This window comes from Pseudocercospora fijiensis (genome assembly GCF_000340215.1).
Source record: "Pseudocercospora fijiensis CIRAD86 unplaced genomic scaffold MYCFIscaffold_2, whole genome shotgun sequence".
Taxonomy (NCBI): domain Eukaryota; kingdom Fungi; phylum Ascomycota; class Dothideomycetes; order Mycosphaerellales; family Mycosphaerellaceae; genus Pseudocercospora; species Pseudocercospora fijiensis.
In genome coordinates, this window is record NW_006921533.1 from 3,424,883 (window position 1) to 3,441,801 (window position 16,919).

The 16,919-nt window shown below is 52.1% G+C and overlaps 7 protein-coding genes across 7 annotated transcripts; 1 reads left to right on the forward strand and 6 right to left on the reverse strand.

Annotated features, from left to right (window-relative positions):
* Window positions 1–19: 19 nt before the first annotated feature.
* Window positions 20–1,785, reverse strand: MYCFIDRAFT_171855 (uncharacterized protein; the record flags this gene model as incomplete). Its single annotated transcript, XM_007925264.1, has 9 exons — window positions 20–78; window positions 111–127; window positions 160–328; window positions 366–917; window positions 943–999; window positions 1,043–1,139; window positions 1,164–1,622; window positions 1,665–1,682; window positions 1,714–1,785. The coding sequence occupies 9 exons, from the start codon at window positions 1,783–1,785 to the stop codon at window positions 20–22; spliced, it is 1,500 nt and encodes a 499-aa protein (XP_007923455.1).
* MYCFIDRAFT_88251 (uncharacterized protein) lies at window positions 1,774–3,640 on the reverse strand. The gene is made up of 3 exons (XM_007925265.1): window positions 2,602–3,640; window positions 1,866–2,534; window positions 1,774–1,811 (listed from the first exon to the last, which is right to left on the reverse strand). Exons 1-3 carry the CDS (start codon window positions 2,813–2,815, stop codon window positions 1,801–1,803), a joined length of 894 nt encoding a protein of 297 aa, XP_007923456.1. The 5' UTR covers window positions 2,816–3,640; the 3' UTR covers window positions 1,774–1,800.
* MYCFIDRAFT_210393 (uncharacterized protein) lies at window positions 1,774–3,641 on the reverse strand. The gene is made up of 3 exons (XM_007925266.1): window positions 3,485–3,641; window positions 1,866–3,427; window positions 1,774–1,811 (listed from the first exon to the last, which is right to left on the reverse strand). The coding sequence occupies exons 1-2, from the start codon at window positions 3,627–3,629 to the stop codon at window positions 3,105–3,107; spliced, it is 468 nt and encodes a 155-aa protein (XP_007923457.1). The 5' UTR covers window positions 3,630–3,641; the 3' UTR covers window positions 1,774–1,811; window positions 1,866–3,104.
* An 888-nt stretch (window positions 3,642–4,529) lies between these two features.
* On the forward strand, window positions 4,530–5,623 carry MYCFIDRAFT_39730 (uncharacterized protein; the record flags this gene model as incomplete). The annotated part of the gene is made up of 4 exons (XM_007924218.1): window positions 4,530–4,958; window positions 5,018–5,129; window positions 5,192–5,424; window positions 5,477–5,623. The coding sequence occupies 4 exons, from the start codon at window positions 4,530–4,532 to the stop codon at window positions 5,621–5,623; spliced, it is 921 nt and encodes a 306-aa protein (XP_007922409.1).
* A 707-nt stretch (window positions 5,624–6,330) lies between these two features.
* On the reverse strand, window positions 6,331–8,994 carry MYCFIDRAFT_59272 (glycoside hydrolase family 63 protein). The gene is made up of 3 exons (XM_007924428.1): window positions 8,257–8,994; window positions 6,713–8,196; window positions 6,331–6,660 (listed from the first exon to the last, which is right to left on the reverse strand). Exons 1-3 carry the CDS (start codon window positions 8,984–8,986, stop codon window positions 6,418–6,420), a joined length of 2,457 nt encoding a protein of 818 aa, XP_007922619.1. The 5' UTR covers window positions 8,987–8,994; the 3' UTR covers window positions 6,331–6,417.
* Window positions 8,995–9,129: 135 nt separating this feature from the next.
* Window positions 9,130–11,019, reverse strand: MYCFIDRAFT_186418 (uncharacterized protein; the record flags this gene model as incomplete). Its single annotated transcript, XM_007925267.1, has 3 exons — window positions 9,130–9,174; window positions 10,132–10,675; window positions 10,760–11,019. 3 exons carry the CDS (start codon window positions 11,017–11,019, stop codon window positions 9,130–9,132), a joined length of 849 nt encoding a protein of 282 aa, XP_007923458.1.
* A 646-nt stretch (window positions 11,020–11,665) lies between these two features.
* On the reverse strand, window positions 11,666–16,489 carry MYCFIDRAFT_217177 (ABC transporter, ABC-A family; the record flags this gene model as incomplete). Its single annotated transcript, XM_007925979.1, has 1 exon — window positions 11,666–16,489. The coding sequence occupies one exon, from the start codon at window positions 16,487–16,489 to the stop codon at window positions 11,666–11,668; it is 4,824 nt and encodes a 1,607-aa protein (XP_007924170.1).
* Window positions 16,490–16,919: the final 430 nt, after the last annotated feature.

The following is a 16,919-nucleotide window of genomic DNA, read 5'->3' on the forward strand; positions in this document are numbered from 1 at the left end:
CTCTCGGAGAGAAAGAATGTCAATGGCGGATTTTGAAGTCTGTGTAGTGGTTTGCTACAGTAAGCTGCTGTTTGACCGCTCATGTCAAAGCCGTCTGCAAAGCCTTTCACCTAGTGCAAGTTCCCGACTGGACGCGTTCAAGACTCCATGTAATGACACAATTGCGCAGCCGACTCGACAAGAAAATGCTCGAAAGTATGCCCAGTTCCAGGCCTCCAAAAATCACGACCAACCACATTTGCGTATCCCAGTGGACTGCGACCATCGTTCTCCTCACTATCACTGGGCACGACTTCTTCAAAGCTCATCCTGTCACGTTCGGCGCCAACTGCCTGCCCTTCGTCTTTCTTTCTGAGTTTACGAACTTTGCTCAGAAGTAGCACTGTTTCCTACGGCATGGCAAGCCTGGTGCTCCGAACTCCTGCTCGTAGCAGCGTACTCCAGCCCCATAGCCACGACATCCTGAATCGTCGCCTCAACTTTCTCGCCATCTGCCGACAAGTACCAGAGATCAACTCTCATGATCCCAAATTCTCTCAGAGCGGCACGAAACGTGTTCAAGATTCTCGAGCGTACCTGGATGGCGTTGCTGCTATTCAAAGCCATGATGCAGCACTCGCGCGCTCGACCTGGGATTTCAGGTGCGTAGCGATCGATGTCAAGCCTGCTGAAGAAAATCGTAGAGTATTGCCACAAGGTATAGTCGCACATGGGAGCTCGTTTATGGGCGTGTTCGATTGAGCCTCGGAATCTGGTCCAGCATGAAGCGTCGTATACGAAACTTGGTTGGTGCAAATGGCCGTTGATGGTTGAGCGGAGATCAAAGCCGAAAGTGAACGACATGTGAGGCGAGAAAGCTGACCGGAGGGAGACCGAGAAATTCAATCGACATAAATCGGAAGTCATGTCTGAGACTACTCAAAGGCTGATATTTGCTAGCACAATCCTCTCCATTCACGAGGCATCCATTGTGTCTGCGATGCAACCTTCCGCCAGCGTCTCGTTCAGAATATGCGCAGCAAGATAGTGAGGAACAATACACTCAGCAGCACTGCACCCAGCCACGCAGCCTGTCGCTCCTCGTCGAGTTGCTGATATTCCGCGATCTTCATGTCGACCTCATGTAGCATCTCCTCCCTCTCAAACCGCAACAATTTCACCACCTTCGGCGCAAGCGCCACCTCAGCAGCATCTTCGCAGAAACGCTTCTCCTCTCCTTCCTTCAACTGACACCAGAACTGCACTCTCGACTCGCCAAATTCTTCTTTCGCACTCTCCATCATGTGACCAATAATCCGCTCAAGCATGTCATCTTTCTCGTCGATGATGGTGCAGATGAAGCGATGCTGCTCGCGCTCTCTAGCCAGAATCGATGGTTGTGGTCCGGACCAGTCTTCGCTTATTGTTGTGCGGAAGCCGAGTTGCCAGATGATGATCTTGTCGCGGTAATGGAGTACTGAGCTACGGATGCTGCGCTCGAATGCTCGCCATGCTTCGAGAGTTTCTTGGTCTTGGTGGCGTGAGCCGAGACTGGTTGTGAATGATGAGGGGACGTCGAAGCCGAAGATCAGAGGCATAGCGGTTGATGTATCTCGACAAGTAGGCCGGTCTACGTTGGAGAACTTGCGGCCTTCAAGGGCTTAAAAAGGACGCGCGCAGAGCACGGGCCAACTCTTTGTGGGCTTTCACATGTCACAGGCAATATAAGTTCACATGCGAATTGAAAGCCTTCTCGCCGTTTGGCGAAAGTGCAAGATGATTCGAATTGAATTTAATGAACGGCATGTAGATTTTCGATTCCTAGTAACTATCTATGGATTTGTTAGCGGCTTAGCCCAATGGGTAAGTAAATATGAAGAACTTACATCTGAAATGTGGATTTTCACGATCCGTGAGATCCGCAAACTCAAAATCAGGCATGTGAGGTACTGTTGCAGTGTTCCTCTCCCGCTTTCGATTCTGGAGGTAATACCAACCCAGCAAGGCGATCGAGAAGACGATGGCGGTAGAATCGACGGCAACAATCATGACTTTGGCAGGAGTGTAAGATGGGGCATCCTCGTTTCGGAACGTCAAAGGTCCAAGGATGTTGCCCAAGCAGAACGCCATTAGAAGCAATGCGTTCATAGTGACTTTCTTTGTGTGGCCAGCGGTATTTGCTGCAGCAAAGGAGTATGCACAAGGCAGAAATGCACCGACGACATGCGTGATATAGTTGCCCGCAAGCTTGCTAGCGCGGTTGTCATCAGAAGAAAAGGCCAGGAGGCCACCTCCAAGCAGGCCACCAATGGCGCTCCAGAACATTATGTTGAGCCCTCGAGCATTGCAGCGTGCTGATGCCCAGGTTGCTGTGAGAACGCTGATGACAGCGATGACTCCGCCGGGTATCTGAAGCAGAGCCGTCTCTTTGTTCGTGAAGCCGAATGACTTGATTAGAATCGATTGGAAACTGCCAACGGCTCCATTCGGAATGGATGCTGCAGTCGTGATGAGAAAGAGTAATGCTGTTTGCGGATCCACAAGGCATTGCAGGACTTGATATGGTTTCAATGTCTTGTCCGAGCCTGCGTTAGCAGCTGTAGATTCTCGTGATTCGCCCACATATCTTGTTCTCAATACCCGTTTGGTTTTCTCGTAATCTCTTCACTGCTGCCACACGCTCTGCGTGCGTGAGCCTCTTGGCGCTCATGGGGTTGTCCGGCATAAACGCGATGACTAATAGACCGGCACCAATTGTGATGAACCCAACGACCAAGAACATGATCTGCCAAGAAGTGAACCGATCGCTCGTATAATGCTGGAAGCCGAACGACATCAGAGATCCGGTATAGTAGCACAGCCTACGCCAATGTACCCAAAGCCAACTCTTCGAGGTTGCTCGCTTCTTCGATACCACATTGATGCAATGAGAAGGAGTGAAGGGCTGATGGCCGACTCAAACATGCCTAGGAGCAAGGAGACAGTATAGCGGAAAAAGGAGGCCGGGAAGGAGTGCGCGCCGGACAGCGATTGCGAGGTTGGTCGTTCAATGTCGCGTGGCGGCCATGCTGGCCGACTGTTGGCCGCTACACGTGAGACTAGGAGCTGGGATTACATCTTTCTGCTCACGGCCGCGGGACAGCGAGCATTTGTGTGTAGAATCTCACCAGTGCCTCGGCCCCCACCAGGTCACCATCTCTCAGCAGCACGGCCAAGTCGATATTGAGCGGACTATCCGGCTCTCCTCCCGCACTCAACAATTGCTGTACTGCTTCCAATGTGCTCACGATGCCGTACGCTGGCGTCCACGAGGTCTTGAGCAGGTCGAGGCAGATCTCTCCTGTTTTGAAGTTGACGTTGGGATGGCAGATGGGCGTCTGGAATCGTATGGCGGGAGGCGTGTTGGGATACTGCTGGGGTACGGCGATTGAAAGGTGCCATCGACCGCCTACACGCATGTCAGCATCGAGGCGTTGTCGTCGCCGGTCGCACGCGTTCTGTCTACCTTCGTACGCGGTCCCCTCGGGCCCTCTCAGAACCGCAGACCAGTGGAAGATGTCCTGGTCGCTGGCAGGCTCAAGGCGCGAGAGGGCCGGCGAAGGCTCGCGATTGTACGCGCCGAGCTCGTTGGCGAGCCGCTTTGCTGCCATTTCTGCTCTGCTCAGTTACCGATGCATCTCTGCGTGCTATCCGATGGAGAGCAACACAATGGAGCTCCCGGCATGCTGGAGGTTCGTGCCGAGGCTGCGGATGTAAGTAACCCCGATTGGTGCCAGTGACCTCACACCGAGAGTACACACCTCTGCACTCGCCCATTCACTCGCCTTCGTCCTGCTCACAACGCCTCGCATCTCGCCATCGGCAGCATTTTCTTCTTTTGCGCGCTTCTCGTACGCCACAGCCGATTCGCGCCGCCCGACTCCCACGCGATCACCCCTGCAAGTCTTCGGGTGCTCCTGGCTCGCTCACACGTTTCGCTTAACCTTTTATATGCTTCACAATCTATATGGCACGGCTCAACGTGGCCATCACGAGGAAACTGTCCCCAGCCGGCAATCGCAATCCATGATGGCGTTCGTTTGATATTGCCGTGCCATGCTGTTGGCACTCATCGAGCGACCGTCGAAACGATGGTCGAAGCGTTTATCCTGTTAATATCGTTATAGATGAGCTTTTCCAGCTCGACAAGTAGGCCCAGCGAACGCAGCGGAGGCTCCCAAGGCCGTCTTCGCAATGTATCTGATCGCGGTATGGCTAGGGTGTATGCAGCTCGTGCAACAGCATGAGACTGCACTCTGGAAACACTACCATAAGGAGAGCTGCCTTCAGCCGAGCCTGGCCCAGATATCGCTAGATGTCTTCGTCATACTACATACTGCTTCTTGTTCTTCATTTCTTCCACCTTTCTTCCACCTTTCCGTTTTCGCTTCGCCCTTCGCTTTCCACCGCATTCTTTATACTTAGCACCGCAGGACCGACGTCGACCGCCGTCTGGGCACTTTCACGCTCTTTTAGCATTCGGCCTACCTCTCCCAGCATGGAATCCTGATATGGCCTTCTTGAAGAGGAATTCAAATACACACTACGTCGACCCTCAGAAAGAACTCAACGTTGGACTCTGGACCTTGTGGGCAGGTGCGACTGCTTTTCTCGCCGCTCGCGTATGGACCAAATGTTTTCGCCGCCACGGCTTGTGGTACGACGATTACATTTTGCTAGTCTCGTGGGTCATCCTCACTGTCAATGATATTATCATAACAATCGAATACGCCACTGGTTACGTTGATCCGAAATGGGACGAACGCATGCACATCCTCATCATAATCAGCTCATGTGGTACTCTCCTTGGCCAGAGCCTGACCAAGACTGCATTCGCAGTCACGCTTCTGAAGTTGACCAAAGGATTCTCCCACTGGAAGGCGTGCCACTACGTGCTTTGGTTCTGCATTGTCACCATGTGCTCGTGTAACTTTGCCAAGGTATGCACGACGGTACTTGGCGCAACCTACCGAGAGCGACACTAACAGTGGCTACCTAGATCATTGTCGAATGGGGCAAAGTCTGCAACAGTGCCAGCTACGACGTGTGGTATCGAATCGACTTCTGCCTCGACAAGAGTGCCCGAAATCAATTCAAAGAAGCAGGAAACTGTGCGTTGTCCTCAGCCCAGCCCTTCTAACGTGACCTCTTCTTTGATACTGACTCTTCACAGATTACAACATCATCATGGACTTTGTATTTGCTGCCTTCCCATGGATCATCACTTACAGCTTGGACATGAAACGCAAAGAAAAGATCGGACTTTGCCTGACCATGAGCTTGGGCATGGTCGTTGCTATCGAGTCAGCCATACGGACAAAATGGAAGTTTGATGGCAATCAAGAAGACGAGCGGTACTTTTGGCGAAACGCCATGTCTAACATATGGTATTCATCCGAGGTCGCAGTGAGTTCGTGCCTCCTTTCGGCGTTCCAAAACTATACTGACTCGTTCCCAGGGCACGATCATCGTTCAGTGCGTTCCTGTCTTGCGTCCTCTAGTGCAAGATATTCACTCGTCGTTACGGTCGAAACGGTTGGGGTCTGCGGTTGATGAAGTTGCTCTGGAAGCACAGGTAGAGCCGCGTTGCTATCATGCAAAATAGAAATAGAGTAAATTTTCGGCCCATCCAAAAAAAAAACTAAAGGACAATATTTCCTTGCTCCGGCTCCGCTGCAGTCCCGTCCATATGGCCCATGACCTGTTCTATTTTACTCTGCGGTAACAGTGGATCGTCAGCGAGAGCACCCGGATCAGGCTGCTGTGACTGTAGCTGGATACTGTAATATCTGCCTTCGCTCGACCTCCGTGGAAGAGTCTCATCTGTCAATGACGACACTACCGCAGATGGCACGTGAGTTTGCAGGTGATGATCCTGCTTGAAATCCTGGAACTCAATGTCGTCCACCATCGTTTGCCGTTCATGGACGTCGCGATAGAACTACCCGACTCGAATCATACCTCCAGCCTCCGCATCTTCAATCCCCAAGAAGCTAGGGTGATAGCACAACTCGGGATGATGACGACGAGAGAAAGACTGGCAATGCGCGGTACTGCAAACGAGTCGATTGTGACAAAAATTTGACATGGCTTCTTCAGCCGTGTACTTTAAAGACATGTCTTCGCTGCTGGGAGTACTGGCTTGTGGCGTTGTTCGGGAACTCGACCATGCGGTATCGGAAGTTTGCGAGAGCATCTTTGTGCCATTCCGTGATTTTCTGTGATCCATTGACCGTCTGGGACGTTGTATGAGTATCGGCCTAGCACGCTTCTGAAAATACAATCAGACATCTTCTCAGCAACTCCAGGATTCAGGCGAAGCCACCAAAAGGCTTGTCATGTTGATGCATACAAGGTCTACATGATGAGTTTACATACGCAAAAGAGGTAATGTACTCACTAGAGCTCATCATGGCCCTTGTTCCCGCTTAGATCAGGCATAGCCATGATCTTGACAATCAAGCTCGTCCAGCCAGTGAAGTGCTGTGTTCGCTGACCGGCGCCTGTTTCCGGGTTATACTGTTCCCATGCAAAGCCGGTCTCTAGCCAGGATTTGTAGACTGTATCGACCAGGTTCTTCCTCAGCGCACTGTACATGGTGGCGGCACGCTTCTGCTGCGGACCGGGCTGCTGAGCGGTATTCTGTGAAGGAAGTTAGCTACGTTGCACCACAGCCTACTTTTGAGAGACTTACGTATAGTTCCTTCACAATGAGATAATTCATGTTCATCCACACCGGACTTCTCCAATAATTCTCCTCAGTGCCATAAAATTCATCATTTTTGCTTAGACTGCGAATGCCGTGCGGACTCCAAAGCTCTTCTTCATCGGCGATGAGATCTAGAATATTCTTCAGATGCTCGTGCTTACCATCGAGAAGGCCAGCCATGAATGGGAAAATGCTTATGTAGCCTTTGTGACAGGCATGGACACTCTCCTCGTAGTCATCGATAGTCGCATCACAGTAAGTCTTCTCGTCGTTGTCCCAATGCAGGTCATCAACGTTTCTTCGGATCGCCTCCGCAATCTTCGAGTACTTTGCCTCGTCGTCTTTCTCTCCAAGGTAAGACGCAATCCTATGCAAGTTGCGGCTGAGTAAACCCATCCAGCTGATAAGATCGACATGAAGCTCACCAGGATGAGGTGGCTGTGCACGTGGATAGTCGTCTAGACCTGATGTAAGGATGTGGCGTGGGGTCCTGCCTCGCCATCGGTATGCCTCCTTTGAGCTGAAGGCTTCGCGATCGTACGATTTGATGTCTCCGAACTGGGTCTTTCGATACCATTCGAAGTTGCGTTGAAGCAGAGGGTAGAGCTCTTTGAGCCATGCCTTTACAGACTCTGGGCTTGCAAGCTTCTGGCCCCCAACATCGCCAGCAGTCTTTTCGAGTGGGGCGCCTGCTCCGGTCTTACCATCGATCTTGTCCACGAGAGCTTCAAGCGCAATATACAAAGTGGGTGGATTGGCGTAGTGAGGATATTGAACCTGGAATTCCTGAGGCACCTTGCTTCTAGCTTCGGACCCGAGAATCTGTTCACGAGGTATCCAACCATCCTCGTCCATCGTATTGAACCAAGAGCTGATGATCTGCATCACGAGCTCAGCGTCCCAGTCCAGAATGGGGAGCAAGTGAAAACCTTCGTCCCAGAGGAAACCACGAGGGAAGAATGGTCGCGAGGGAATCGAGGTGAAAAGCTCGTAAGGGCCTTCGAGTTTTTGCTGGTTGCGCGCTCTTGCTTCTTCGGCTTCTTGCCAAAAACCCTCGTTTTCTTCCTCGTACTCTGGTGCGTAGGAGCGATCGATGACCTGGTCGCCATAGAAGTAGCCAATTCCACCAATCAAGTTACTGAACAGTGACTTGCTAAACGGCAGCCACTTCTTATCATCGAAGGGAGCCAGCGGCTTGTGTACATCGAGATACTTCTCATCGAATTGCTCAAGGACTTTCTTGAGCTGTTTCGTAAGATCATCTGAAGTCGGAGCTTTCTCGGCGGACTCAGGAGCGAACAGAATGTCGAATTCGAATTCGCCCTCAAACACTTTCTGGACGAAGTGCATGTTTCCTGAGCCGGGCTTGTTCTGAATCAGATATGTCTGCCATGGCGGTGGCATCTTATCCGATGTATACTCCTCGATGTATTCATCGATTGTACTTTTCATAGAATTGAATAGAATTGCTGTCGGGATGCTCAGTCAGAATGAGCATCCCAGAAGAATATTGAATGCCATGCACTTACCTTTGGCCTGCCAAAGAGCCTCTTCTGGCAGTTGATGTGAATGGACAAATGTATGATCTAATGGTCTTGACTGGTATGAAGGATGATTGTGAACAGGGTGCGAATTGCCCCTAGGTGCAGTCACAGTGAGCTTGAAGTCTCCAAGTCCCTGAGCCTGGCCGTCCAGAATCACATCCCCAGCGTAGCCATGCTCTTCACCACTATCGCTGTCTTGGGCCTCAATGGAACCCAGGCCTTCAGCACTAATTGTGAACCAGATGGCAGTCTTCATGTCCTCTGGCCCCGATCCAGAGCTGCCTTCTCTTCGCCCGGCATCTTGTCGCGGCGTGCCCTTCACTCGGGCGCCCCAGCCACCCTTGCCGTCGTCGAACTTGACGAAGCTGGTCTCAATGTCGATGCCGTTGCCCTTGTCGTGCACAACCTGCACACCACCTGTTCGAGGATCGTACGCATCCCAGCCGTAGCCAGCCATGCCGTCATGCTGCTCGCAGGTATATCGCACATCGTTCTGAACAGAAGTGTAGTCCTCGACTCTAGCCCACAAGAGGCCAGTCAGGATGGATTTCGGTATTCGTGGTCGAAGGCCAAAGTATAGATTTGGTCTGTAAGCTCCCCATAACAGGCTATCATTGGAAGCTTTGCTGAAGGCCGGCGTGTCAGAGTCCTGCGCTGCAGCTAGCACAGCACAAGCCGACACCAGCAGCGTGTTGGCCTTCCATCGCTTGACCATCGTTGTCTTGGTCAATTGAAGTTATTCAAAGCCTCAATCGAGATTTGGCTATGAAGCGAAATAAAGTACACGTACCTTGCATTTCACGAGCTTCAGCCCTATGACCGCACGCGCCAACCAACCCTTATTTTCCCTGCGAACCTTCACCAACCCCCGCTCCCACTTCCACATCCATACTCCGCTTCCACCTACACTCACACCACATCATTCGCGAGCATGGATCTTCTACAATCGGTCCGCAAGGAGGGCTCGCGCGGTGGCGTGAACTTCTCGTGGGACGATGTCAAATCGTCCAACCGTCGCGAGAATTATCTCGGCCACTCTTTGATGGCACCAGTCGGCCGCTGGGCAAAGAACAAGGACCTGGGCTGGTATGCCAAAGCTGAAGATGCGGAGCTCACGCCTGAGGAAAGAGCAGCCAAAGAAGCAGAGAGGAAAGCCGAGGAGAAGCGCAAAGTGAAGGAGGCCGAAGAAGAAGCCATGGCGCGAGCGCTTGGCCTACCTGTGCCCGATCGAGGCAATGCGAACTTTGAGCCGCTTGGAGAGAGCAAAATCAGTCGAAAGGACGTCAACAAGGCTCTCAAAGAAGCTCTTGGCGACGACGAGAATGGTGACGATCGCTCCACGGCGCTGGGGTCTCGAGAGAAGAAGGACAGACACCGTCACAGAGAGCACCGAAGGAAGGATCGAAGCAGGAGCAGAGAACGACGCGGGCACCGCGACGATAGAGACGACCGGAAACGGAGGCGTTCACGATCACGATCACGGTCAAGAGAAGGCGTACGAAGGCGTTCGCGATCACGATCAAGAGACGGCGTCCGGAATCGACACAGGCATCGCCACCACTCACACTCGCGTTCCCGATCGAGAGACAGGAAGCATCATGAGCGGAGCAGAGATCGACGTCAAGATGACACCTACCGGCCGCGGCGACATCACGAAGATCGACCCCGAAGCCGAGAGAGAGCGCGAAGGCGCGATCGAAGCAGGTCAAGATCGCCATATGAAGAACGACGGCGACGCAGAGATGATTCACGATGAGCACGAAATGGAACCACAACCGCATAGGAGCATGATACCCCAAGATAGGTTTTTAAGGGTGCTTTGATGTTTCTGTATCAAGACGATCAAGGAGACATCCCTACCCGCTCTCCGACTCTGACCAGAGTCTCACATACACTCTCGGTCGAGTTTTTGACGAGGTCCTGGTCCAATTCAACCTCGTTCTCCGGATACAGCACAATGACGGTGCTACCACCGTAGAGAAATGCGCCAAGACACTGACCTCCCGTCACCTCCGCGCCTTGCTGAATACCAGGATTGTATCTTATGCTACCCACCAGCATAGCGCCGACGGCAATAAGCGCGACCCGTGAGCCTGTGGCGGCGCGTTTGAGCATCATCACAGATCGCTTATTCTCGCAGAAGACATCGAGTGTACCTGGCTCGTTGATAGCCTGTGGATTAACAGTGTAATACGTTCCAGGTATGTCTGTAATGCTGTCCACCGTTCCCGACGTCGGTGCATGCCATCGATGATAATCTTGAGTCGCGAGACGTGCAATGTTGATGGAGCCGCCATCAAAGTCCTGCGCCAGCTCTTTTGACCCAAGCAGCCCCTCCAGAGAAAAGCCAAACCCTTTGATCCAAAACTTCTGTGCCAAGTCGATCGTGGGGAATACGGTAAGCCTGCATGCAATCTGCCGGGCTTGAGACAACCCGATCATTATCCGGCTCATCGACGGGTCGAGCATCGGGCTTGAGCTCTCTCACAAAGAATTCGTTGAAGCTTGGAATACTTCTTCGGATCTGGCTCCTTGAGCTGAGCAAGCGTATCTATCCTGCAGATGAAAGCTTTCGATGAACGGCAGGATGAGGTCCACACTTTCCGGAGCATCGTATTGCTCTCCCATTTCTACGGACTGCTCTTTCAATATGGCTTGTGTCCTCTTCCATTGCAAAGATTTCTCCTGTCGGAAGCCATAGTATAGCCAAAAGACTTCCCGTCCCGTCGTACTCACGATCCAGCACATAATCGCCCCCCGATGCCATGAAATGAATGTTTCGAATTCCTCGAGCGAATTTTTGTCTATTGCCATTGCCATCGAAATCAATCGAACAATTTCCATAAACAAGGAAATATACTCTTAGCCAAACCACGCATGAGATTGCTCATGAGCTGCCGGGGGGGGGGGGGGGGGGCATGAATCTGTTCCTTCGGATCTTCCGCCGTGGGTTTTTTTTTCTGCTTGATTCGTGACATGGTCCAATGCTTTCTTTCCTTCTCTCAGCTGCCTTCGACATGCTCGGTTGGGGGGAAAGCTGCCGGGGAGATAGATCTGATGAAATTTTGAAGATGTTGACCGGTTGGTTGGTTGATCGATCAATCGATGCGCGGATGAAAATGAAGAGAAATTCTTTGAAGCTGGATACTGATTACGCGGAGACACGGACGGTCGACCCGCGTCATTGGCAGGAAGATCCAGCTCCATGTCGCGGTGTTGGTGTAATTATGCTGAAGACGTGACAAGGAAAAGTACTTGGATACATCGCAATCTACGCCTATACATCAGGGTATCTATCGCTGGTCCTCCCGTAAATGCTGCATCCCGCTATGCTATGCTATTCTATGCCACGCCATATCCTCAATGTTCTGTCCTCCAATTCTGTAAGTTTTGCTTATGCATTATGATATACTGTCGCAATTCCTTGTTTCGTCTTCTGCCACGCCGTGAGCTTTCTTTGCCCATGTGTACGTGCATAGTTCTCCTCCACGACGTTGTGTTTCGTCACAATACTCAAAAATACTTGATCCAACGTAGCTTGGCTCACAGAGTAGTACTCGAATCCGAGCTTCTCCTTGTTGGTCTCGAGAATGTGGAACAGCGAGCTGATGCCATTCGAAATGCCGCTCGCTGGCTCTACATGTATACTCGTCCATGCACCCGTTTTGTCGTCCATGCTCTTCTCCGCGAGAGGTGAAGAGTCCGCACGTTGCGCGGTGCGGTCGTTTGGTACGCTGAATCTCATTTGGCCATGGAAAACACGATCTTCGACCTGAGCGTGAGGGAAGGTACTGCGGATGAATGATTTCATCTCTCCCATCTCTGCTTCTGTGCTGTGAGGCGCGTTCTTGTGCACGACGTGAACGTGATAAGCATCGCCGTGTGTCTTCCTTAGCTGATCGGAAGTGCCCAGTGCAAGCATTCGCTTGGCCATGATGCCTGCACGATCTGCGAGAGCATCTGCCTCCTCCATAGAATGCGTAGTGATGACTAAAGAACGTGCGGTAGACACGGCAGCAAGAGTACGCCACATGACTCGCTTGGAAGCAGCATCCATGCCGCTTGAAGGTTCGTCCAGCAGCAGCACGCTAGGATTGCCCATAAGCGCGATTCCTAAGCTAAGCTTCCTCTTATTCCCACCAGACAGCTTCGCGGCCATGCGATTCTTGAACGGTGCTAAGCCCACGGCGTGAATAACCTGTTCGACATTGTGCTCAACATCGTGCACTCCTCTTGCTCGCGCATAGAATCGTAGATGCTCGATGGCTGTCATCTGATCCATCGCATCGAATTGTGGGCAGACTCCTAAGTTGGCACGAGCTGCTGCTCGGTGATCAATGATAGAGGTATTTTCAATCAGGATATCACTTGTCCGATCGCTTGGTCTTATATCGCCTCGAATGAGTCCGATGGTCGTTGATTTACCAGCGCCATTGGGGCCGAGCAAAGCGAAGGTCTCGCCATGCGGCACGCCAAAGGACACATTTTGGACGGCAACGAATGACCGAAATGCCTTGGTGACGTGCTTTACAAGAAGCTCGTCTTTCGCGCCGTCAACCCGAGCTGCCTCTGCGTACACTTCGGGATCCATCTCATCGATCTCTTCGGCGTCGGGAGTTTTATGTTTCGTGCGAGCTAGGAAGCCTGGCCTCCAACCACTGTCATACCAGACAAGCCAGATGAACAGTGCTATTGACTGGAGGATGAGGTAGAGGATTGGTCCGCCATATACGAGAATGTCGCCAGGGTACGAAGCAATGTCGTTGCCTCGACAGAGTAGCGAAAACTCGTTCAAGCTCAGTAAAAGAGCCCGCAGCAGATTGCCAGAGGGGAAGAATAACGCAATTGTGAAATTTGCGTAGTTGACGTAGCGGTCGATGGCGTATACCGGTGCATAAGTGATGATGCACATATATGCAATAAAGTAGAGCAGGAAGAAGCTGCACTGCCCTCCGGCGGCAAATGCAAAGGTGGCAAGCTGACTCGTGGTGTACAGGGAGACCACATAGGCTGTGAGTGTCGCAGATAGCCCATATAGCGCGAATACGACAAGAAGATACCCTGGAGCGTAAAGAACGCTGGAAGTGCCCACAAAAATAATGATCGAAATCGCGCTCACAAGAAGCACAATCAAGAAGTCAAAGCAGGTGTAGGCGAGCCACAGAGGGCCTGCGCGGATTCCATTCGAGTAATGCAAGGCTCGGACATTGCGAAGACGCTCGATATTCGTGTACAGGGCGAAGAAGCCCGGGAAAGCAGACATTGCTAGTCCGAAGTATAGGATGAACTGCAGGCTCTGACCAGCGTCAGGCGCCCATGGCTCGTCGAACGGCTGATACGATGTGAAGATCGGAATGTCGAGCAGGCTATTGTGAATGAGGTTCTGGGCTGCAATGGCATATTGCATTCCATAATCACCCCTCCATGCAAATGTAGGTGTGTTTCCATCGAAAATACCTCCCGGCGTGACTGATGAGTAATTGGCGCTGATGTAATTGGTGAACGCATCCAGTGAATCGACAAGCTGAAGGGAGCTGGTATTGGCTGCGAGAAATGGGAACAAGGTTCGAAATTCTGGTAGGAGGTTTTGATTTGGCGGTCCGAGGGGGATGTCAGCTCCAAAGGCCAGAACACTGCTCAAAGAGAAGGTAGTGGACGTTGAAACCAAGTCTGTTGGCTCACACGAGAGCGGATCGAAGTTCTGTAGGAAGAGAGTCACCAATCCCGCAGCGATGATAGGAAGTAGCAAGGCTACCAGATAAGGCCATTTGTTTCGAACCAGAATAGTCGTGCGTTTCCGGAAGAGGACCCATGTCTGTGCGAAAAAGGAGAGCTGCCGTCCTGGTAGCAGCTGAAGGTGCTTATCAGAGTCTTCGGGAGCAGCAGCCTCCCCATCGCTCAATGCCGGAGACGCATCGTATTCTTTGCCCTTCTCCAGCTCATCTTTCACTTCCTCGGCCAGCTTGAGGAATACATCCTCAATAGTTGGTCCATTGACTTGATAGTCGGATACACCATGGCGCTCAAGCTCTGCTACGAAACGTGCCGCCTCGGACGAGTCTTGCAGGTGATACACAGTTTGGTCGTGATATACGGTCTTTCGGGTCGCTTGCAGCTTTTCCGAGAGCTCCTTTTCATCCTCATGATAGATCCTGACACGGTAGCCCCCACCAAGATGATGTTTCAATTCGACCGCCGAGCCATGAGCAACCACATTGCCCTTAGACATAACCACGATGTCATCCGAGAGCAGATCAGCTTCATCCAAGAAGTGAGTTGTAAGTAACATCGAACGTCTTCCTCGTTCGGCCAAAATAATGTCCCAGATCTTCCTTCGACTTAGTGGATCTAGTCCCGAGCTTACTTCATCCATCATGCAGAGGCTAGAGCCACCAGTCAACATCATGGCAAGCTGACATTTTCGCTTTTGACCTCCAGAAAGGGTCTCCGATCGAGCATTGATTTTCTGTTCGAGATCGCAGCCATGAACCAGATCGGTGAGTTGTGCTTTGGTGTCGGTCTGTCCTGTAGCTTTGAGACGGTTGAAAATCCTAACGTGCTCATAAACAGTCAGCTCATTCCAAAGCACGTTCTTTTGAGGACAGAGTCCAATTCCACCCGTGGCATCCATCTCAATACTGCCACTTGTCGGCTTCTGCAATCCCGCCAAGGTGTCGAGAGTCGTACTTTTGCCTGACCCGTTTGCACCAAGAAGGACCAGGATTTGACCTTTCAGCACCGAGTAGCTCACATTGTCAACGGCTTTGACGGTCTGCGGCGGATTTTTGCCGAAGCGTGACCAGACGTTTCTTGCAAGCCAGCTAGGAAGGTAGTGCTTCGAAAGCCCCGAGATCTTCACTGTCTCCGGTTGCTCACTGGGATCGTACCGGAGCTGTCTTGACTTGGTAGCTGTGCCGTACTTGACCCGCTCGATGAAGGCGCCGATCAGAGGGTAAAGCACGATCTGGATGGCGCAAAAGATGAAGAAGACGTATCCCGGGACGCGCCAAGGAGCAGTCGGAGGTGCTTCTTGCAGGTTCGCACCGAGATTCTGTTGCTCCCAATACGCCATATAGATAATGAACAGAGTATAATTGATGGATGGAAAGAGCAAACTGAGAATGATCGCCGCACCGGTGGCCACGGGAGGGATGACTTGAATGATGATTGCAAGCACGATTGATGTAATTGTGACTGTGATGCCGGAAAGCTGTGATTTCCTGAAGAGGGCCGCAAAAGCAATGCTCCAAGAGGCCAAGGCAAGTCCAGACATGATGAAGTAGCCCACCAAGATGCCCATTTCCGAATGGGGATAATTCAGCACAGCGACGATGATGCCCATGATGACCCAGCTTGGGAAATAAAGGATATCAAACGAGATGTGAAGTGACAGCAGACGAGCGGCTTGCGGCATCCACCTCTGCTTGTTGGGCATCATACTTTCGACAAGCTGAGCCATGCCCAATTCTCGTTCCTGAGCCATCTGTCCTGTCAACTGGTAACAGATTCCCACAATGCCAATAAAGTAAGCCACGGCCAGGATATCGATTAGAGAGCCCATGTACAGGCGTGTAATATTCCGCTGTCGCTCTTCTGGTGTTTTGGTGGTGAAAGGATATTGAAGGATGGCGTCCGGAAGAGTGGTGGCGTTCTGGGATGCTATAGCGGCATCGATGGCGCGCTGCAGCGGAAGCGTGTAAATCTCAGCATCATTGTTCTGAGTGTTGACATATATGTTTTGCCCCAACGCGCCGTCTGCTCTGATGGTATAGTTCCAAGAAGCGCCTGTGTCGGGCGAAGAGTCAAATACGACTGCGCCAAAGCATGGAGAGACGCCTCTGATTGAGCTTGGGCACAGTGTGAGCAACTCTTGCTCGCTGTCCACCACTTGAAACGTCTTTCCTTGCGCGGTGATGGGCCCACGAAGAGCTTCTGTCACTGTGGCAATGTCGCTTGCCGTCGATGCATTGTGGGCCACCACGACCAAGTCGCGACCGCCGGCTGAGGCGCGCACGGCTTCACTGAGCGATCGAAGTGCCGTCGGAGTTCCAATGCCAAATTCCGATGGAGGCACGAAGAAATTCTTCGCATATGAAATGATGAACATGAAAATGACGGGCGCCAAAAATGCTCGGATCAAGGTACTCAGCCAATGTCGCATGAAGACAATGATCAACGTCTTCTCGCACAGCGTGCACAGCTGGCGGACGAACAGCATCTTGGCCGAGCGAGCGTTCCTGGTGCACTTTTCCAGAGGTGTCCGGGAGAGACCAGAGCCTCACGGGGCGGGGCGGGGCTCTATAGAGGTCGTAGACCACGCCAAGCCAACGCCGGGCCCGGGACAAAGATGCACGCCAATCCATGACGCTGTTGGCGCCGAGCCATTGCCACGGCCACGGCATTACGGCACTGTCTTCTAGCTCGCCGTTCGGCTGCATCAAACGGACGTCACCATCGGATCGGATCGGTGCCGAGATACCACGATTTATGTCACAAAGCAACAATGAGCAGGAAGCCGACAATCAGCAATGCAAGCACATACGACGTTTCCCACCCGTCTGGCGCTGTGCCTCCGAGACTGATTGCAGCGGAGAACATGCCTATGCCAGCTACTGTCAAGCCTGTGCCAAGGAAGTCAAATTTCTTGA